Source organism: Amblyomma mixtum, chromosome 1 (genome assembly GCF_055824585.1).
Source record: "Amblyomma mixtum isolate Tamu chromosome 1, ASM5582458v1, whole genome shotgun sequence".
Lineage (NCBI taxonomy): Eukaryota > Metazoa > Arthropoda > Arachnida > Ixodida > Ixodidae > Amblyomma > Amblyomma mixtum.
In genome coordinates, this window is record NC_143012.1 from 38,768,529 (window position 1) to 38,791,377 (window position 22,849).

Consider the following 22,849-nt stretch of genomic DNA (forward strand, 5'->3'; position numbering starts at 1 on the left):
CGATCATATGCGAACGATCGCCTATGGCGCGGTAGCGAAAGAGTTAAAAATTGTGTGAAAATTTCCTACAGAGTTTCTAATAAAAGCGTTGTGGAATAGAGCACCCTAGACGGCAAATGTCCCATTGTGCCGAAAAAAATTGGGTTCTTAAAGTGCAGTGTTCTGTCCCTTTGAATGTGTTCCACCACTCCTTATCGTCTGCGCGTTGTCGGCTTGCGGCGTACAAGTGTGGTTAGAAGAGAGTATAAGTCGATGCTATGTACAATAAGCATACACACATGTATGCTAAACCCAAGCATTTTGCAGGACTGTACGCTATTTGTCAAATTCACTTCAAGTTCATCGTATGCAGTTGGAGTGTATAAGCTGAGCCTAGTGGCGCCATCTGGTTGTTGGAACGTAAAGCATTTTTATCAACAGACTGTCCTCTTTAAGACTAGAAGTGGCAGAATTGTCACTCTAAATAAAAAAAATTTTTATTCTGAAGTCTGAAGAGAGTGGTCCTGCTTCGAAGAACGCTGCCATTTCTGAAGAGATTTCTTGGAGCACACAAGAGGTGCGCACGCTAAACCTGGGAAATGGCATACGTACTGCGAGTGTACGCTAAGGCTTGATATTAAATAGTGTTTAGTGCACTTTAAAACATGCTGTCTCGTATGCCCTCATGCCTATTTTATATTAGTGCACAGGCAAGAAACTACTGGGGTGGAATACTATATGCATTGTAGTAATCCTGAACATGCCTTTATTCGTAGTAAAAAGGCGGAACTGCAACTGAATTAAGATTTGTTCTCTTTAAAACCTCAATTACCTTTGATTTACTCGTTCGTTCCATCCTTGCAGCTTGAGTTCAGCACAGTTTTTGCGCTAAACCCAGGCCTCCAAGACGTCAACCGGAATTCTGTCAAGAAGGTGAGTGTTCATTCAGGCTGCACTCTTCGTTGCATGTGGGTGTGAATTTCCATAACACTACTTTTGCAAAGGAACGTGCTCACTGGGCAGTAGAACATTGAAGCATGAGTTGGTCCATTATCCTATTCAAAGGCTGTACTCACTCCAGTTCAGTGCCAGCAATGGTGGCCGGCAGTTTGCACTCATTGGTTGAAACAGAAGTGTTTGAGTTGGTTCATTTGTTAGTGATAAAAGCTGCCAGTGCTACTAGTTAGTCCTTGCTATGGAAAGCCAGCAGTGCCCTGTAAACTGAATAGCATGTTCCGATTAAATGGTTGGTTATATGTTGTCATCCAGTGGCAAACAAGTATGTGTCCGCTGCACTAGCTGTGTATTCATTGAAGCTTTGGCAGTTTCATGGTGCCTTAACTGCTTCTTTGATGCGGTTGAGTGTGATGTGTTCATATTACTTTCCCTTTAGTGACTCATCAATTGCCGCTCTTGACAGCTATTCCACGAAAGCATTCTGTTACATCAGATTGCTGCACTTGCTTCTCTCAGCCAGTCACTGTTCTCCCAGCAAGATCTCTCCTTGCTGGGAGAGAAGTGAGAATATGGTCCCAGGAAGCACACCAGCCTTAATGTTAGACGATCTAAATTTAGGGTGCTTAAGTTGGACACCCCGGTAGCTGTGCAGGCTGCAAATACTGCAGCCTGCCCAATCTTGAGTGTGCTTCATTGTTTTATTTATGTACTAAACTTGCAGTCTTGGAAGCAGCACACTTGTTTTTCTCCTCTATTCATTTAGGGCTTCAGGAGATTAGCCTGCAGTGCATTGTGCGTTCCTTTATTTCACTTTATCTGAAATAAGCCAGTGTCCTTGACATGCACGTGCAGCTAGGGGCATGATGAGATGGTGTGCCGTTGGACCAAGTGGCAAGCAGTTGTGCATTTTGAGGTTTCACTCCACTGTGGCACATGCCTTCATTACTTGATTAAGCCGATGTCTGCCCTTTGCTCCTCTCCCTCACTGCAATGTCGCCTCTGTGCAGCTTCCGAGGCACACCCAGGTGCCTCTGTCATCGGCCAAGTCGGGAACCATCCAGGACCGGAGGAGTCTCGCCCGACCAGCGCTGCACCAGCAGAACGGTCATGACCGCGCCATGGGTCCCCCGCCCGCACCACTCCCCACCACCAAGTCCAGCAACATCCTTTCCTCTCGTGAGTGTCTCGAGGAGTTGCCGTTGTGTGTTCGCAGACAAGTGGGTGAAAATTGGCAGTGTACTGACTTCTCCAATAGGGGGTACCCTGCACATTGCCATATTGCTTACTGAACCGTCGCCACTTTGTGCGTTAGGTACTTACAACGGAAGCTCATATGAACCCTATATACAGGGTGTCCCAGCTAAAAGTAACCAAGCTTTTAAAAAAGACGAAGTGTCCTAGCCCCGTGAGACCAACTGAGGGTGGTTGCCAGTCGCGTGTCCTAGTCTTCGGTATTTTTTTATTGTGCAAACGTAATTAATTAGCAGAGACTGATTAGCTAACTTTTTAATTATTGCCTTTAGGAAGAAAGTGTCAATGCAGGAATTGTAGATCCCATAGAATAATAACCGGTTACGATGTTTCCAACCAAGTACCACTGATACAGCTTCTTTTATTTGCCTTAAAAGAAAGCCCGCGAAATACAAAAAGAACCACGTGATAGGGAAGCAGTTTCAGCGCTCCCAGACGACCGATCAAACAACGGCATGGGCGCTAGGGCGACCGCTCCTTCAGCGCGTGACGCTGCAAGTTCGGCGGCACGGCCACATGCCTATCACTCGTGGCGAGGTTTCGCGTGAAAAAGCGCTCCATGCGAGCCGCGCTTCACTTTCTTGAAAAGCAGCGCCCGCTTACTTTTCATGACTCATATCTCGCCACCACCACAAAACGCCGAACCCTGTTCGGGGCAGCATTGCAAACATAAGCAGATGTCGTTGCTTGACCGGTCGTTTGGGAGCGCTGAAACTGCTTCCTTATCACGTGGTTCTTTTTGTATTTCGCGGGCTTTTTTTTAAGGCAAATAAAAGAAGCTGTATCAGTGGTACTTGGTTGGAAACACCGCAACCGGTTATTTTTCTATGGGATCTACAATTCCTGCATTGACACCTTCTTCCTAAAGGCAATAATTAAAAAGTTAGCTAATCAGTCGCTGCTAATTAATTACGTTTGCAGAATAAAAAAATCCGCAGACTAGGACACGCGACTGGCAACAACCCTCAGTTGGTCTCACGGGGCTAGGACACTTCGTCTTTTTTAAAAGCTTGGTTACTTTTAGCTGGGACACCCTGTATATGACATCAATTACAATGCACCTATGTAGGCAACTGTGGTGGCGGTCACATGGTGCCATGGCTCATGAGTGGGGTAATCCGGTTGTCTGCGTAATTGGATATGACCCATGCCCCTGGGCACAGCACAGAGGGGGCAAAGTTTTTGTAGTGCCCTCCAGTTGGTGCCTGCAAGGAACCAGGGTTTTGTTATGGGGGACAACTTGAGTACACCTTGGATGTGTATGTATTCAATATCCCTAAGCTTGCGCATATTGTTTTTTTTTATGCCAGCACCCTCATGACCTCCTGTTTTCCTGGCAGATCTCGAATGTGCTACCAGGTTGTGGCTTATAGGGTAGCCTTCCACCCCGCGCTACCACTCCGCAACTGCAGCGTCTTCACTCAGTAACCGCAGGGGGGTTCATGCTCCATTGGGAACAAAGTGAGGGACAACAAAGTGTGCTACACTCGGATTCTATTTGTTACACTCTCAAATGCACAGCATGGGTCAGCTAGCTACTTAAGCTTCGAGGCATTCTTCGGAAGTAGAAGACAGTGCAAGAAGGGCTTCCGAATTACTGGCTGGGACAGGGGCACGACTTCGATGGTATCTGTGACGAACGTTTGCACGCGCCAAGATTGGCTGCCGGGCTTTGCCAGGCACGCTGTATTCTTGGGGCAAAGCCATCTCTGAGAAATTGCCGGGGGAGGTGAAGAGAGCACGTGTTGGCTTCACTAGCTTTCGCTGCTTGGAACCAGAAGTCCAGTGGCAAGGTCGCAGAATCTTTCCGTGTGCCATGCGTGCAAGGTGAGGTATGCGTGCAGCTGGAACCGCTTGCGATGCTGGCTGGATTCCGAAGAGACTTTCCCTTGCTCCGCGGAGTTCTGCGTAGCCGTCGAGGTGGCGCTCCGTCACTGCTTCGGCTTCCCTAATGAGGGAGCTTACCCTTCTCCCAACTGTCTCAGTCCTGATGATGATGATGATGGTCGGTCACGTTGAAATGGAAGGGTAAACGAGTTTTCCGCAAGGTCTAGCAGCAAAGGAGTCGCTGACTGTGTACCCTGGGCGTGTAACGCAGGCTCTAGAGTGTACGGGGAGGGAGCAAATCTGGCATGTTTTGAAATGTTCGTGCAGTTCTTACTTCTGTTTTAGTTGTTTGCCGCAGCAGCATCATCGGTGCAAATGCAGCAGTACGATGATATTGGTTACAGCAATCGGGTGACTGTGTGGTTTGTGCTCTTCTTGCAGTGGCTGACAAAGACCCAGCCCTTGGCCCAGTCGTGCCACGGCAGCAACCACAGCGGGGTCTGGTGGCTCCCAGCGTTAGTGCATCGGAGCTGAATGCCAGCCGGCGGCGGACCAACGTTGTCAAGGAGGTGGACCGCATCAAGAAGCAGCGGGAGGAGCGGCGTGCCCGGCAGCTCACCCAGATAGAGGAGAAACGGGAGCGCATGAACGTGGACCCCGGCAACCCCAACTGGGAGTTCCTCTCCATGATCAGGCACGTCCTTCTAGGGGTGAACTTGTGTTCACCCGTCCCTCTTTCCTCCCGTATTACCAGTAGTCATGAGGCAGTGCCTTTTGTGGCAAACTTTGGCACACAGATCTGTCACCGTGGCACATATGTAACCATGGCTGCAGTAGCTACATTGCGGAGGCGTTAGTGTGCCGCACTCTGCCTGTGGGCAGAGATTTCAATGTCAGCGCACAGCTGGTCAAGATCGATCCGGTGCGGACTGCACCGGAAAGAAGAAAAAATTGGCCCGCAGTGCACGTGGCATGCTATGTTTGCATGAGTACAGTGAAACATGGTTAATTCCAGTTCATAATGACCTTTGCATAATTCGGACTTTTTTGCCCGGTCCCTTCAAGTCTGAACAGACGAGGCTTTAATGTTTAATGTGGGCATTTTACCTGGGATCATCTGCTTCAGACTGCAACTTGCTTTATTCTTGTAACCAAGATCGTTTTGCTGGTCTTTCGGGCAGCTGCAGCGATTGGAACACTCTTGTGAGCTGTGTGAAACTACATTTTTTTTACCTTGGACCATTAGGGCAAAGTGTGCATCATGCACAGGCAATAATGCAGCTGGGATTGTGGGAGGATGGTGCAGAAATTTTGAGGAAGAGAAGGCAGTGAAAGAGCATTGTGGAACGGAAAAGGAGGAAACAGAACTCTCTCCTCACGTTATGCACATGGTTGCATTATATTTTTGTCATGTATGGTATGGTGACAAACATTGTACCATGTCACTAAGCTGTCAGCTTGCCACTATCATAAAAGCTCATTAATTTGTACTTGTTTTCGTGCTTCATGAACACACAGTTTCGGCGCTCTTGAAGAACCACTCGTACGGAAACGCTCAGCAGCACTGGAGCGGCAAGAAGAATCTGTGGACAGAAAAGACTAAAGAGAGAGAGAGAAGCACTATTTGGTGCCTGAAACTGTGCGCAGCTGGTCGATTCATCAGTCGGTCGGCTGGCTGGCTGATGTTGGCTGGCACAAAGCTCAGAAAAGCAAAATCGAAACCATGCGGAGCAACTTTTTTTGAGTAGGACTATTTGGGAACTCTCTTGCCACACCTGTCGTACCTGGACTCTGCCTCACTTCGGGAGCCCGCTCAAATTAACTTGCATAGGCGCTGGCCAAGACTGCACCGGCAGTACAAATTATCTGGACTTTGGCATTTACAGTGCCGGCAAACACCATTCGATTATTCTGCTGCTCACTTACTATTGTGGCTATAGCATGCTCTTGAATAGTATCTCCGTTCTGCCCATGGCGTTCACAGAAATGAACACGTGTGATGGTTTGATTTATTGGACCGGAAATGTTACTTATGGCCAGTATATTGTACTACCCTCATTTATTTGATAACTTTCCTGGAATCTTACCTTGTCACTTACTTTGTATTTCGATGACTGGCTAGCTGCCTCCATGACTTCCCAAAATAGTTCTCTTTAGGGGGGACCCTAGTCTTAAAAAAAAAAAAAAATTATTAATGAAGTCAGATATAAAATTTTCAGGCCACATGTATTTTTGTGCGCTGATTGCAGATATGTCATTTAATTTCATGTAAAACAATTCCTTGAGCACTTGTGCACTTTTTATGCAAGTATTTTGGGAAACGTTTTGCAGGAAATTTGCTGCACGAAACTCGCTGAAATGCATGCCATTGGGTTCTCTTGACACCAAGGAATGCAATAAGGGTAATGTTATCATCCTGGCTATCATAGAATTTGAGTTAGTTTTGAAGTTGTCGCTTCAGAAATAAGAAGTATTCCTGTATTCCTGTCTCTGAATTCCTGTTTCTGAAGTGGCAGCTTCAGTACCCTATAACTCAAGTTCTATGATAGCCAGGATGATAATTTTACCCTTATTGCATTCCTTGGTGTCAAGAGAACCCAATGGCATGCATTTCAGCGAGTTTCCTGCAGCAAATTTTCTGAAAAACTTTCCGCAAAATACTTGCATAAAAATTGCACAAGTGCTCAAGGAATTGTTTTACATGAAATTAAATGGCATATCTAAAATCAGCACACAAAAATACATGTGCCCTGAAAATTTCATAACTATGACTAAATTAATAAAATCTTCTTTTCAAGACTTAAGTGAGGTTTGTGAGGATGATACAGTACTTCAGCTTGAATTTTTTGTTACAGAAATGGACCCTGACAGGGCTTAATTTGGACATCAGTGTGCACTTGCCGCCCTTTTTGGTGTTCGAGGTTAGCTCATCGCACTGTCTCCTTTCTGCAGGGAGTACAGGTCAACCCTGGACTTCAGGCCCTTGTCAATGAGCGATCCTTCGGAGGTGCACCAAATCTGTGTTGCCGTCCGCAAGCGGCCGTTGAATAAAAAAGGTAGGGTCCTATTGCTGAAGCAGCTTCCAGCTAGGCTCGTCCTGCTCTCTTGTGCCTCTCATTATGCTGGCTTTCTACACACTCATCTAGTTTCTCTTAGGCAGTAATAAAATGAAATCTCATTGGTACATTGGTTAATGCAAACAGCTGGGAGTACCACCACATAGCCTAGCATTCCACAGCACTATGGGTCCTGGTTAGTGTGTTGCTGTGTCCATTTCTTTCGTAAACACAATGCAGCCTGGAATAAAACATTCCTGGAATGTGAGATTTCTACTTCCAGAGCTGGCTACATACATGTGAATATGTGAGGTATTCTTGCAGCCTGTTACGAGTAGTAAATTATCATTACAATTAACAATTAGCAGTAGTTTAACCTGAACTGGTCTTGACGTGTTTTTCTGAACGAAAGTAGCTGGTGGTATTTGTATGCTAAACTAGCTTCAGAGTTTTGAACAAACCCACCTAAATGTCCTTTTTGTTGTTATCCAATCCTACCATATTTAGCTGGGGGACCAGAATGAAAGCTGCTTGAGCAGCTTGACTAGTTGAGGAAACCGTTGTGAGGCATAATGCAAGTCATGCTTAGAATCGCGAAAATGCTGTTTATGGAAAGAGTTCCAGATAACCATTAATGGTAAGGACAGGTGCAGCAGTGAAACATTGCAGTCTAAATTTGCTCATTTCTATTCTGAACATGGCTGGTTGGTGCCAGGTAAACAGACAGCACCCAGCCTTCCTCTGCCTTCTTCTTGTCTGGCTGCGCTGTGCAGAGTCAAATCGCAAGGAGGTGGACGTCATCACGGTGCCCAACAGGGATCTCATTGTGGTCCACGAACCAAAGCTCAAGGTGGACCTGACCAAGTTCCTCGAGAATTCGACGTTCCGCTTTGACTATGCCTTCGACGAGACGGCCAACAATGAGCTTGTCTACAAGTGAGCCTTATTGTTATCCTTTCTTGGATTGCCACTGGCGCGAAACAGCTGTGTAGCTGTGTAGATAATGATATAAAGGACAAGGAATGCAGTGTTGGAAGTGATGATTAGACTGGTTAGTAAGCAATGTAAATTAGAGTTCACAAAAAGACTTTATGCATAAATTGAGTAATCTGCTCCCAACATTGAATGCATTAATCAGCCTGCAAGTTTAAAGCACTGCCGGCTCCATTCTAAGGACATGTACTTAGTGTGAATGTTTAAAAGCATTCCTTCTGCAAGTTTAACACATTTGCCAGTAACTTTGAACACACTGCTTAGTCTCTTTAATGCGGTCTTTCTGTCGTGGGTCACTGGTATCTTCAAACTCGCTGCTGTTTGGGTCACGATAAAGTCCATCGCAGACAAAGCAGAGTCAGAGCTTTTGGCTGTTTTAGAGCGCGCATAGTGCATGCAGAGGCTGCCAAGCGACTTCAATGCTGTCGCGTTTTTGGAGCCTTTTTTTGCCTTGCGGGGCAAAAAAAGAAAATGGCTAAATAATTTTATTTGTCTAATTACAAGTCAGATGGTAAAGCGTGTTCCCAAGCAGCACAGAAGACTTCGAGGTCGAGCGGTGGTGATGTTATTAGCGAGCAATGAGCACACTACCACGTCTGTCTTCGCAGCTCGTTTTCGGATACGAAACTTCAGTTCTTTGACTGCAAGCTAGACGCACAGCATGGTCATCAGCAACTTGGAGAGTTTCGAAATAGCGTGAAGTTATCATTGGTGGGCTAACAATGCTCGATGGCCCGGGCTATTACAATTATGAAATCATCAGGGAACATGTATTTTTGCATGCAGATTTTAAATACTTCATTGAATTTCATGTGAAACAATTCCTTGAGCAGTTGTTGTTTAGCACTGTGTTTAGCACTGTGAGTTTCTAGCAGAGAACTTGCATTCCTTAATGTCAAAGAACCAAATGGCATGCGTTTTAGCAATATGGGTAAAATCATCATCCTGCCTATAATTATCCCTTATTGCATTCCTTGATGGCAAGAAAACCCAATGGCATGCATTTTAGCTAGCATCCTGCAGTAAACTCTTTGGAAGCTCTTGGAGGACCTGTTGTACATGGAATTAAATCTTCTGTGACCTGACCTTGTGCCGCACTTTTTGCTGCCTCAGGTACACTGCTCGGCCACTCGTACAGACGATATTTGAAGGAGGCATGGCAACGTGCTTTGCTTACGGGCAGACGGGCAGCGGCAAAACACACGTGAGTCCCGGTCGCCTTCTTGCCTGGGTTTGCAGCTGGCCATATCCCTGCTTGCATAGGGCTCGACTGCACTTTGTGTTCAGGCTTAACTCGAGGATCTTGCAGTGCATTCTCTGCCATTTCTCTCAGAAAAGTGTCGGATCCCCATGAAATGTAGTCCACAGATGGTAGCGAAACCTGTGCTGTCAGCAGGGCAGTCGTCTCTATCCGGCAACAATCTACTACTTTGTTGTTTGCATCACTGCTAAATCGAGGCTGCTGCTCGATTAAATCTACTTGCTTTATATTCCTGGATCGACCTCCCATGCCTTCAATTTCGTGCAACTCTTGCAGACTATGGGCGGCGACTTCTCTGGAAAGACGCAAGACTGTTCTAAAGGCATATACGCATTAGCAAGTACGTTCTTTCTGTTTTTCTGGCTTTGATGTCTTCAGTTATGTGAAACAATTAAGCATTGACCTCCGACCTTCTCCCCCCCCCTCACTTCATGCAGCAAAGGACGTGTTCAAGTTTTTGAAATCTCCTAAATATAAGAATGATGACTTAGTTGTCTCTTCAAGCTTTTTCGAGATCTACAGTGGGAAGGTGAGCAGTCCATTTCCTTCTTGCATTTGGGTTCTTGCTAGCAGGAGTGGCGGGACCTGCTTGAGGCTTCATTCGTGTCAATGCAGTGCTCAGCCATTCACTGTTACCCCTGTCAAGCGGGTAAGGTAAGTGCACTTACGGAGAGTGTCACTCGCTGTAAGTGTGCACTCTGGTTGGAGTGCGTTAACGGAACACCACATAGCCTAAAGTGTCACTCGAGATGCCGAAGTGCACTGTAAGTGCACTTGTGCGCTTGACAGGGGTATGAGACCACTTTAAAATCGCTTCTATTGTGAATGTGCAGTGTCTCCAACTCTCTAGAATGTTCCTGTGTTTGTCATGGCGGGGTGTAGTCAGACATTTGGGCTCCTGTCTCGTTGCAAGATATTTTTGGGAGTGCGTAACTGTCACCTGTTTGAGTTCGGTCATTAAGCTGGCTCCTCGGTACCTGCCGTGCCTTCCAGGTGTTTGACCTCCTCAATGGCAAGGCAAAGCTCCGGGTGCTGGAAGACGGCAAGCAGCAGGTGCAGGTCGTTGGCCTTGTGGAGAAGGAGGTGGACTCGGTTGAGGAGGTGCTCAAGCTTATCCAGCATGGCAACGGAGTCAGGTGCAGAGAGGGTTTTATTTTTTTTTTGTTGTTGTTGTTGTTAGTAGGGTGGTGTCTCTTCTTGGCAAACGTGGAGGAGTTGGCCTAGTCAACGAGTAGTTTGAGGGCAGATATTCTGCCTGTTCAGTGCCTAACCCAAGCTGCTTCATGCATCTTTGGTGCCATACTCTTAAATATTTCTCCTTTTGAAAGTTTCTCTATCGTAAAAGTCCTCCTTTCTTTCATCCCAGCTTTGAAGTGCTTGCAGGAAGTGATAAACTACGTATAGGAGCTATAGCCAATCTTGGTAATGCCAACAAATTCAGAGGCTCACTGGTATGTCAAGCCGCACCCAAGAAAATCTAAGGGTGGCCCGCTCGTGGCCCACTGGTACCTAACTGCGCTGCAGATGTAGATATTTGGCGAAGGCCACAGCATCGCGAGGTTAAATTTTTTTTTATTGCTTGCACATACAAGCCAGCCTGGCTTTGAGTTGTTGGGTTGTTTGGTGTATGCACAGAGTGGTTCAAGCGAGTTTTCTTAGACAAGTCCATTGTTCGCAAAGCTCTGGAGATTTCAGGTGTACCATTGTTTCAGGCTGCGTTGCTCGGGGGCTTGTGCGCGTATGAAGAGTTGACCTGACCGGTGTTCACCCCCTGCACCTCCTTTGCAGGACATCGGGGCAGACATCGGCCAACCAGAACTCTTCACGATCACATGCAGTATTCCAGATCATCTTGAGGCTCAGGTAAGGTATGCACTGGGCCACCAGACACTTCCCCAGCGGCACTGGTGATCTGCCCAATATTGGAAATGGACGGCTTCACTGTGTCCCTATATTGGCCCGATTAGCTGTGCTTCTGGGGGTTGGTACTAGTTCATTTTTGTTGAATACGGAGCTACAAGCTTCCTTTCATGGTTGAAAAACAGCGCACAAAAGACTAGACACAAGAGTAAAGGAGACGACAGGAGAAGCGCTGAACTCACAACTAAGGCTTTATTGCGAAAAACCTGGGTATATAAGGAAGGCATAATCATGAAAACAAAATTGAACAAATAAAACTAAGACAATGATAAATCTAGCGTGCGCCCAAAGCCCACAATCTGCCAAGAAACGTGATCTCGTTATCACTTAAAGCAACCGAAGGTTTGCTAACGCAGCCCCGTTACTCCGTTGCGATGAAGTATGCTTCTGCTATTTCCCGCGTGGTTTGATCCCTATGAGAATATAACACCTTTGCTTGCTTAACAAAGCAGTGCACTTTTTCTTCTTGTTTTTCATCACTGCGCACCCCTTACAATGGGTAACAAGATAAGATTGGTCATTGCCTTTATCTAAATTGTTGTTGTGTTCTTGCAAGCGTTTGTTCAAGCAACGGCCGGTCTGTCCGATGTAGCGGGCTCCGCAGGAAAGGGAAAACTGTAGACGACACACGTGTGGCAGTTGACAAACGGATCCGTGTGCGCGACACCGCAACCTTTTTTCTTTTTCGACACTTTCTTCCTTTCTATCGCAGCACACACTTGTTTAAGCTTGACAGGAGCAGACTGCAATACATCAACGTTGAACCTTCTTCCTACATTTTTCAGTCCGTGGGAGACCTGGTGCAAATATGGCACAACTGAGGTGCTTTTATTTTCTTTTTCCGTGTGTCTAGTCTTTTGTGCGCTGTTTTTCAACCATGCACCTATACCAACTCGCCCAACTTAACGTTCTACTAAGCTTCCTTTGCACAGTGTGCTGTGGGCAATGTGTTCAGTTCCTGAGGTACCAAACAGTGGCTGTTAGCTGTACTGTGTGCTGCAGCAGTTGAAACTCGACATGTTTCAGGATGGGCAGTGAAGAAGCTGTGGTGTCAGGTGTGCAAGTTGTGTTCATTGACGCAAGGGCACTTTTCGCACGTGCGTGTGCCGGGTAGCAGTTGGTTCAATGTAGACTTGTCCCCGCTCAAGCTTGTCATGCTGGTCTCCCTTGCCCCCTGCAGGAAGTCTGGGCGTCTGCACGGCAAGTTCTCGCTCATTGACCTGGCGGGGAACGAGCGGGGTGCTGACACATCGAGCGCCAACCGTCAGACTCGTATGGAGGGCGCCGAGATCAACAAGAGCCTGCTAGCCCTCAAGGTGTGCCGACCTCCTTGCAGGACTCGTTTGTGCAGGGTTTCAAAATGCCGCTGCCTGCCCAAAGTGAACTCCAGTTCAAAATAGCTGTACATGGCAGCATACTTGCAAGGCCATTGTCATCTAAAGGGGGACTTCAGGAGCAGTATGAAGACTCCCAGTGATATGGGCAATTCTGCATATATGAGCATTGACTAGGATTGCGAGATGATTCAAAAAACTTTTGGGAAGTTCTGGATTTAAGGACAATAAGCCGCTCGAAGAAGCAGTAGATAGTCGTACGCATGATCAGGCTCTTCCGTATGATTATGCTGCTTTGGGTGTTGGCACACATCGAGCATAGGGCGTGATAGCCACATCCTCAAACAGGTTTCTACCACCTGATTCGTACCCAACTCTCATTTGACCTAACCATGCTAAATTGTCAGCCTTTCCTTCCCGTTTTGCTGCGCCACTTACACCATGCTGTGCCAGAGGCCGGGCAGGCCAACTTTTTTCTTTTTTTCTCCTCAGAGTATTGTATGGCTTTCAGATTCTCATAAGGGCATGTGAATATTAGAAATTTACGATCGCTTGCGAACAGCACTTGCCATTTGGTTCGATACGCACTGCACTGCACTTCAATCGCTATTCGCAGAATCTAGGAGTCCCGCGACTTGCAATCCAGTGGAGTTGTTGCACAAGAGCGGGGCTGGGTGGTTTACATCCCGTCGAAATTGGGTGCATTGGGGACAGCATTTCGCAGTCAGTGCTGTATTCCTACAGGTGTCGCAAGCATGTAAAGGATGGTCCTGCTTGCATTGTATAACGTGGGGCCACTCTGTGTTTTCCAAGCTGTCTCGTTGCATTTTGCTAGCAGTCTAGTGTGCTGTTGGCACCTTGTTGCTCAGATAGCAACCTGTGATGTCTCTTCACCGGCGAGGAACTCACTGGCCATTTTGTGGCTCGCAATAACGTTATGATTACCATGATGATGACAAAATAAAATGTGCTGTTGCGTTCTTTGGCTGTGGTTCACAAATGAAAAGGCTCTTCATAACTTGACCTTCAGGTAATTCAGTCATTTCTTTTCGTCAAATGAAGTCGAAATAGTTTTTACTAACCATCGTGTTATTTTTGCATTGAAAGTCATGAATGTCATTCATGGATTTCATTTTGCTAATAATTTTCCATGACTGCAGTATAGGTTGCAAATTTTTAGGCTGCGCAATAGAACAGTATGCGTTTCTGTGGACATCTTGTTTTCCTTTTTTTTTTTTAGTGCCTAGTCAGTCTGTGTTTGTTTTTTGGTTGCAGAGACCACTCACTATTTCGAGAAAGAAAAAAAAAACAGCACGATTTACCTACATATCTTCTACTGGAAACTTTTTTTTTTTTTCATACTGAACAAATATTCTATATTCGTAGGCATTTCTTTCTTCGTATTCGCACACCCCTACTTGACAGTACAAAATGTGTGTCTGAAAGGATTATCTCAGGCTCGCTGGGCATGTCTTGGGCATGGCTCGCTGGGTCTGTTTGGTGACAGTGGTTTGCTGCGTGCAGGAATGCATTCGGGCACTGGGTCGGCGTGGTGCTCACCTCCCATTTCGGGCCAGCAAGCTGACACAGGTCCTCAGGGATTCGTTCATCGGCGAGAACTCCAGGACCTGCATGGTGAGTGGCCAGCCTCTTCAGGGTCGTTCCCGGTCAGTCAGCACCCGGTACTCTGCTCATGTTCTTGTTCAATTGAATCTGCCAATCCCTAGACTGCAGTGTGTCATGTCACACTGTGATTGAACCGACGAAGTGCACATACACTGGCTCTCACTAAACTGGCAGTTTCGTTTACTATTTAGAGCTGCTGCTACAGCTGCTGAAGCAGCCATGTAGCAAAAGCCAGGCGTTCGCTGTGTGGGTGTGTCCAAATTTATTGGTTCTTAGCCAGTTGTTCTACATCTTGCCCACATTATTAAAGAGGTGAGCGTTTTACGGTGAGCATTTTACCAGATGTGGACCACGTAAGGTTGCTGGCGTAATCCAGTGTATTGCCAGTACAGTCGTTGCACATCACTGTTGATTCTGTGCAAATTTTTATTTGGAAAGTTTCCCCTTTTGTGTTGCACGGCTGAGGGGCACTTTTGACCGTGTCTTGAGGGTGTCTGTCATTTCTGCAGCTCGCTTTTTTTCTTGTCCCTTTTCAGATTGCCATGATCTCGCCAGGTTTAAGTTCCTGTGAGCACTCCCTGAACACACTGCGATATGCGGACAGGTGAGGCCATTTTGTTCGGTTGTGGGAATATGCTAGTGTTTCGAATATGGAAGCAAATGATGCAATATTAGTTTGGGGCTTCAATTTCCTTTTTTCAGTGGGGCTTTTGAGGCTGACACATTAAAAAAAACAAGTGTCCACATATCAGTTTCAAACGTGAATCAAGTAATGAGTTGAATACAGCACGTCATTTCGGTTGCTGCCCTGGCACGCTCTTCCCGCAGGGTGAAGGAGCTGGGTGTTGAGGACAGCCCAGAGCTCAAGCCCACCTCCAGTGAAGATGAGGAAATGGCTCCGGAGAGTGAAGAGGACGATAACCTAGCTCTGCTGCGGGCCTCTGATGTGAGTTGCTTCACCTCTGTGCGTACACTGGGAAGTTTGCGAATACCGGATGGAGCAGTGATCAAACTGCTGTCAAACCAGTCCAGTAAGTTGAGAGTGAAGTGGCATCGGTTACATCCATTCCCCTCAATGAAAGATTGAATACACACTTGCATGCAGGCAAAATCTTCTGCCCCTTTATCCAGTCCACAACCTGCGGCTCCTTTACTCGTGGGGTAGCAAAAATTGGCACCTCAAATTTTTGGATGGTCAATACTTAATAAGTCTTTCGAAAGAGAAAAAAGCATTGCACCACTTTCTTCCTAATGCGGTAGCAAGGCTGTCTGAACAAAATTTCCGGCTTCTTTGTAACAACATTCTGTGACGTGATCAGGGGCACATGACCCCAGTTAACCGATTGGAGAGCACCATGAAATTCAGATTGTTCAGGAGGGGTCACATGGCCTTTTCATTGCATATTTTTTTTTGTAACTTTCATTGGCACTCAACCAGACACATGCGCATTTCTGCAAAGAGCAATCAGCTGTATGCCCCTCTGCCTACCTTCTCTTCAATTATCTTTCCTCTACAAGACTTGTGCATCAGTATGTCAGCTTTTCCTTTCGGCGTGGTCTAGAGAAGTCCGGAAATTGCAGTTATATACTTGTTTGGCCTGCGGTTGAGGCTGATGCAACTGTCTTGTCTCCAGGACGTGGAAATGTCGGGTGATATGTACACATTCCACGAGGCCATCTCCCACCTACAAGAGATGGAGGAGGAAATCCTGGACCTGCACAAAACTGTTGTCGAGGTGCGTGTGTGCACATTTCTTTTTTTTTTTTTCTTCTTCTTCTTGCTCAAGCAGTCTCGCCAGATATGTCCAGAGGACCTAAAATGTGGTTCACTCGTGAGAATACAAGGACAGCACTCGTGTGGAAGCTATGGCTCCTCTGTAGTAATATTCTAGTCGCTGTCAACTGAACTGGCTAGGACCCTGCTACATGGGGTATGCTTCAGACAAGGCTCAGAGTAGACGAGGAGAACTGGGCGATACAAGCTGAGGCTCTTGCATCTGCGGCCCTGGCCTCCGGTGGTGTGGGCGTGTGTGTCGTCCTTTTGTGCTCATTATCTGCTGTGCACTTTACTCGGATAAACATGCAGTATGAACCTGCCCATTTAGCCACCCTTCAGACAAGGGAAGAAGCACAGTTGAAAAAATTTGCTCAGGCTAGAGCTTAACTCCAGCTTTACCACTTCTCTGGGAGAAAAACCTTGTTCAGGCAACTTCTGGTTCATTAACATTCCTCATCTTGGAGCAAAAATGTAATGAAGATCGTTTCCTTCAAGTGACTTTCATTTGCGAAGAACAGTGGAAGGCACCATGTAAATCAAAATTTGGTCATCCAGTGCCAAAAAACTATGCAGATACTCACTGCTTGGATAGCAGACACTACAAAATGAGGCTAAAGCAAATTAAGTGGGCCAAGGCAGTGGTTGACCAACACTGTCCTGTGTCCTTGTTCAATCTGTTTCATTCACCCAAGTAGTGTTTTTGAATGCCAGCATCTGGTGTTTGCAGTAGCACCATCTCGCTGAGTGCAACTTCAGGTCAAAACATCGCATCTCTCTCCTCAACGTGTTGTAATGTTTGCTCCTACACTTGGTCTTCTCCAGGCTAGCCAAGCATGGGTGCACCAGGACATGGACCTCCTGACGATGACCAACGAAGTGGACTACGACCTTGACCGTAAGCACAACGGTGCCCTTGTGGGCCTTTTTTTTTTTTTTTTCGATAAAGTTTCATTTTTATGCAACTTTGGACCTTACTGGAGAACACCCGCTCTTAAATTTATTTCGTCTTGTGCAGTGTATGTGCAGAAACTTAAGGACCTGCTAGCCGAGAAAATGGAAGTCCTGTCCAAATTCAATGGTGAGTTCTTGCATTCCTGGATCTCGTGTAAAAGCACTGTGTGTTGTAGTGGTCAATGCATAACTGTCCCAAAGGCTTGTCACGCAACAAGTGCTACTATCTTGTGTCACCTGCAACCGCATTTTTACGGGGAGCATGAGTAACTCCGGTGCAACCTTAGGACATTCAATGTTCCATTGGATGTTATCTCTCACATCAAGTACCTTGAAGGCTCCCGAACTGAGCAGCCATCAGTGTCAAAAAGCACTCTTGAAGCTTTCAGGGACACTGGCCTTTTTGGAATCATGGTAGACAGTCATTCAAATCTGTGACTCAGCCAAAGCAATTGCAGGTCAATCCCGCCTGTACATTGCTTGTACTGCCTGTACCACCGCCATAATTGCCCACTAAACCAGCTTGCCTGTCTTCTTGCATTGTTTTGTCCTTCCTGCAGAGAAAGTGACTGGGTTCCAGCAGCACTTAGCCGAAGAGGAAAAAATGAGCATGAACATCAAACGGCCCGTGAAGTGAAGCGGCGACCTTTGCACAATGCCTGGTCAACATTGTTCACCTGGCCCCCCTCTTCACCATTTGTCCTTGCAGCAGCCAGCTTTCCTTCTGCCAGATTTCTCACATTTGAAGACTTGTGTTTGCCCTCAACCCTGTACATATTTTCATCGAGGGGGCATGCATGTCTCGGTGCTGTAGCGTACTGTCTCTCCCTCCCCGTGTTTTTTTTTCTCGCCCTTCGCTGGACCGCCTGCAGATGGCAACTATGTTGTGTGTAATATATTTGTATACATGTTTTAACTGCTTTTAATGACTTGTTTTAACTGCTTTTAATGACTTGTTTTATAATCTCCTGTAAATAAGTTATACAGTCGACGCTCGATACGTCCAACTTGCCGGGGACCGAACATTTTAACTGCCTGTGCGAATTGTTTGATTTAAATTGCCTGGTCTGCATTTTGATTTCCCGTCAGTAGCTTCCAGTTGCATGTTGCTGTGAAGAAAGCAAGTTCGATGTAACGAGAGTCGACTGTAATTCACTAGGAATGAATAGGTGGGGAATGGGCCGAGCTCCAAATCTTTCATTTCTCAGTTTATTTGCCCTGCACCGTCGATTTTTTTTTTTCTGCCGCAAATGAACTTTAGACGCAGACTCACTATGTGCAGTGAAGTCCAATAAATCCTTCTGAGCACAACGGTCTGCTGACCTGAAAATTTGTGGCTTCTGGGTGTGATTGACTTGTTTTCAGATGCCACATGGAGGAACAGGTTAAGCAGATGAAAGGAGTGGGTCCAAACTCATGCCCATGCTCAAAAAAATTTTTTTCAATTTTCAAGAAATTGAAAATTAGGTGGTCCGAAGTCCGAAACACTCCAGATTTTAGCTGGAGTAGTCACTATGATAACACTAGCTCTAGTTGCTAATGCAATGGGTGGCCAAGCAACTGACTTGACAGGTGTGTAATAGTAGATTTAAAGAATGCCTCATTTCTTTTGAAGACCGTAAAATTTTCACAGGTGTTCCAGGATGGGTATTCCCTTGTCTAATTTGGCGCTCAAGTGCATTCTAGGGCACAGTGCATGTCCTTAGACACAAGGGGCGTAGACATCTGTTAGGACAAAACTGTCTCTGCAACAGGCTTGCTTTCCATACCTGTCCAAAGTAATAGACTGCTAATGCGCCCTCTTTGCAAGCTGTGGCGCCCTCTGGGGAGCCCATGGTGCAAGACAATGGGCATGGCCACTGCTGTGCACCCCATAGTGTCTGGAAATTATGTAGAGAAGAGGTAGTGACAATGGTTTGAAAGTTGCGGCAAAATCTAGATTATACAAATGTGACTGTCTCAAAGAATGTTCTCGGTACCGAAAACTAATAAAATCCTTGCTCAGAGGTGCGGGAAATGCATTCACACGGGTATGCTTATGGCTGACTTTTTTTTTACAATCGCTCGTGACGGCAGCGTAGATGGTACACATTTCATTTCAGATAGGGAATCTTGCAAATTCATATAAACCTGCAACAGCAACACCTCTTCTCTCAAAGCAATTTTGAGACACTGTGGTCCACACCACAGGAACTGCCTGTGCCTAGCACTGAAAAGCATGTTGCTGTAGTTGACCTGCAGTCCTCTAAGTCGAGTTTATCTGCTGGTCTTCATGACTGCTGAGACTTACTGGGGTATTTATTACATACTAGGTGAATTTTTGAATTTTGCACCAGCAGTCTACAGTCAATTTTTGTGCATGCGCACACAATTCCTTTCCAACTGTCAAAATGGTTGGAAACTAATATTGACAGTTGGTTCATACTTTGTACTAAACAGATTAACACAGCGCAATGTCCTGTGTTTCGTGTTTCTTCTATCTTCTCAATTCGTTGTGCTTTGTTAATCTGTTCCATACAGCGCCTGTCCTGTGTTTGGTGTTTCTTCTGTCTTGTCCTCGTTCCGTTGCGCTGTATTAATCGTAGAAAGTATGAACCAACTAATATTGACACATCAGCGTTGTGAAAGCAATGCTGTGGGGACTGGAACAGTTTTTGCTTTGAAGATACACACCTCAAGGAATACAGACGTCCTGGTGGCAAAATCTGCTGGTAAGAAACTGGCGAAATATATTATCAAAGCTCACTGATTTAGAAATATTGGATCATGCATTCACTAGCTGGCATAAAAAAAAACTTAAAGGGGCTGCGAAACACTGCTTGGGGGGATACTGGCAATACTTCAGGTGGGTTCTTTATGTCACACAGATGCTGACTCTCAAAAAGTATTACAGGAATCGATGCACAGAAACGGGAGTTATTCGATGAAGAAATTTCAAAATACAAGCAAACAAAACTGTCCTCAACTCTATTTTGGCGGGGCTTCCCACTCCTATTTCGCTCTCCCGATGACTGCACCTGGCGCAACCAATCAAAACAGCCTGCCAGAGCACGTCGCGGAAGTTTGCACTCCATGGTTGCCTGCTCTCTGTAGCTCGTTCTTGCTGAGACTGGCAGCGTCGTTTCCATACCAGAGCGCCCCTGGTGGTGTATTTTTATTTTACTTGCTTTGCAGGGCTTTTATCTAAGACAAGTTTTTTTGTTGATCTAATATAAAACGCAGACAGGTGACAAAATGTCTCTATTTATTCACACAATTTGCGCATATTTACTGTTTGTCCGATCATCAAGCTCGCGCCAGGTGATGTCATATCCGCTGCTCAAACGCGCCACTGTGTGGCGGCACCACCAGAGCCATGAATTTGTTTTTGGGAGGACATTAAAATATTAAAAAACGGAATATACGCGGTATTACCATCATTAATAGCACCACTATAACTCACTGTATGCGACCAACAGGCAAAACAGTCAACTAAGATTGTGTTTCTGGGCCCCTTTAAGGGTGGCTGCTTTGTATTAGCCAATCAGGCTCCCACTTGCAGTTACCGGTTTGTCACCTCTGCAAGCGCTCCTGCTCGGTCATTACCGCTGGCGCCACGCAGCCGCAGTTATGACTAACACTTATTGCGAATGACCGACCGTAGCCACACAACGCGGTTAGAGCAAATGAGGGGGCTGCACTAACTCCGGCTAAGCACATTTTGCGCCTGAAGTGGCAGCAGAAGCGTGGTGGCCGCGATGCAGGGTCAACGTTGAATGTGAAACTACCTCACATGGCTGGTGGCCAACCAACGGCAGCGATTTGAGGAAATCCGAAGCCAGTCACGTGGGATCTGTGCAGCAGAGTACGTCCTGTGCGCACGTGCACTGTGCTCGCTTTGTCGCTAGAGCTACGAAACCTTGTCAAGAATCGAAGAGGATGTGGAACTACCACATGCTGCTGTAACGAGTCATTAAAATAGCTTGTAGGGAGCGGTGGTCTCTGCTAGGAGAATAGGACTCGGCTGGAGAGCTTGGAAAGCGCCGTGATGAGATATGCTTGCATGCATAACTGACGTTTTAAAGAAACCGCATTTGCTTGACTTGCCTGTTTGGCTCTAGTTCCAAGAGGGAAGATCGCTGCGGGAGCGCGAAAGGCAGCGGGAATGGAGGAAGAGAATTTTGCCCTATGCCCTCAAAAAACAGCACGCACAACCGTACAGTTTTCCAACATAGGTAGCCAATTGCTAAAGGGGACATGTCTAATAAATGATCGCTTAGTAGGTATGTGTGAGTGACAGGAATATTTTCCGTTTTCTATAAGTAGCTTTTCTAGTATATTATTTAACGTCCCTAAGTGATACATGGGAAATGGAGGATGCCATCAGGGCTCCAGGTAAGATAAGACTGCCTGATGTTCTTTAGCACGGGTCGATGTTTTTGTTTCACTTCCATTAAAATCGGGTCACCGTGTCTGATATTTGAATACCGCGAGCTTGGGACGAACAGCCGAACGCCAAAGCAACTGAGATGGCGGAGCCTTGGCTAGGCAGGAAAAGGAAGGAGGCAGGCCTTTGTCCCAGTGCCATCGACGGATACAGAATGATGACATACCACTGGTCAATAGACTCGAGGTCCTTGGAGACTATATACAGGATACTCTAGATGCAAATTTCACTGCACAAATCTTATACAAGCAATCCAAACAAATTGCAGTGGACACACTCAGCCACAACCTTTTGGAGAGGGACACCGTAATATGACGCCCTCATCACCAGCCGCTTAACCATTGCCTTCCTTATCACTTGTTCACCGAAACGCAACAAGACAAATTAAAGCTGATATGCTTATTAGAAGGCAACCACCTCAGCGCTCCGCCTATCACAATCCGTTAGCACAAATCGCTTACTCACAATGGGCACTTACAATACAGTTTCGGAACTACTCGAAGCCCAATGAAGCAACCAGATACTTCGACTAACCCGGACTGCAGAAGCCGGCCAACACCTCCTACAGCATCTACACTTGGTCCCCAGCACATGCTCACCTGCCCCCAACTACCAAATATTCCCACCTGACATTCAGCGCATCAAGTTCTACCCAGACATATGAACCCCAAGCTACACGGCAGATGCCAGGCCCAAGCTGATTCTTACATCTAACACTCCAGAGGCAGACCCAACATCCTCTACGTGGATGCAGCTCTACACACCTTAGCAAGCTATTATTACACTGCTGTCGGGGCCACAGCCACCCTCTACACCAACAGCCATAGGAGGCTGAGGGTGCAGACAGTGCCTTTCCACTCATACACAAGATCCCAACATCACTGAAATCTGCACCAACTCCCAAGCTGCGTACTGTCACTATGGCAAAGCATTATCACACCAACCACTCTACCCATTCTCGCATCAGGACACACTCTTACCCATGAGATAACCCTCATGTGGGTTCCTGGGCATGCCTCGATCCCCGGTAATCGGCGCGTTCATGCGCAGGCTCGAGAACTACTCCTCCGGGCCCCAGAAGATCGGACACCCAAACCCATGCAGGAAACCTCGCGGGCTCTACTCGCATACCACCTGGTCACCACTCATTACAAAAACAGCCACTTCACCCTCCCACCACCTCACTGTACACTAGATTCAAAATGTAGTGTGGTCTGCTGGCAACTGTGGACAAACTGCTACATCTCGCCTTACCTCCTTCATTGCTACCACCCTACCTTCACCTTCCCACTGCTCAACCTGAGGGGCAGCCAAGGCCATCCTCATGAAGTACCTGTGGAAGCCCACCCTTGAGGACCTTTTGTTCTTTTCTTAAAATAAAGTTGTTCCTCCTCCTCCTCGTTGCGCGTAAAGTGTGTGGGGGGGGGGGGGGGGGGGGTGTTATTGGACAGAAGGCGCAGGTTCGCTAGGGCTGAGGTAGGCCACTCTATC

At 46.6% G+C, this 22,849-nt stretch overlaps 1 protein-coding gene across 1 annotated transcript in view; it reads left to right on the forward strand.

The window, feature by feature from the left end:
- Positions 1-18,262, forward strand: part of LOC149366080 (kinesin-like protein KIF2A) — a 46,315-nt gene extending 28,053 nt beyond the window's left edge. The window contains exons 3-20 of the mRNA XM_089548336.1: positions 844-912; positions 1,944-2,112; positions 4,456-4,712; positions 6,971-7,070; positions 7,844-8,006; positions 9,177-9,267; positions 9,601-9,664; positions 9,762-9,853; positions 10,318-10,460; positions 11,113-11,187; positions 12,425-12,560; positions 14,103-14,213; positions 14,741-14,808; positions 15,033-15,150; positions 15,839-15,940; positions 16,804-16,876; positions 16,997-17,059; positions 17,493-18,262. Coding sequence (XP_089404462.1) covers positions 844-912; positions 1,944-2,112; positions 4,456-4,712; positions 6,971-7,070; positions 7,844-8,006; positions 9,177-9,267; positions 9,601-9,664; positions 9,762-9,853; positions 10,318-10,460; positions 11,113-11,187; positions 12,425-12,560; positions 14,103-14,213; positions 14,741-14,808; positions 15,033-15,150; positions 15,839-15,940; positions 16,804-16,876; positions 16,997-17,059; positions 17,493-17,569 — 1,971 coding nt within the window. The 3' untranslated portion in view covers positions 17,570-18,262. The remainder of the gene's footprint in view (positions 1-843; positions 913-1,943; positions 2,113-4,455; positions 4,713-6,970; positions 7,071-7,843; positions 8,007-9,176; positions 9,268-9,600; positions 9,665-9,761; positions 9,854-10,317; positions 10,461-11,112; positions 11,188-12,424; positions 12,561-14,102; positions 14,214-14,740; positions 14,809-15,032; positions 15,151-15,838; positions 15,941-16,803; positions 16,877-16,996; positions 17,060-17,492) is intronic.
- Positions 18,263-22,849: the final 4,587 nt, after the last annotated feature.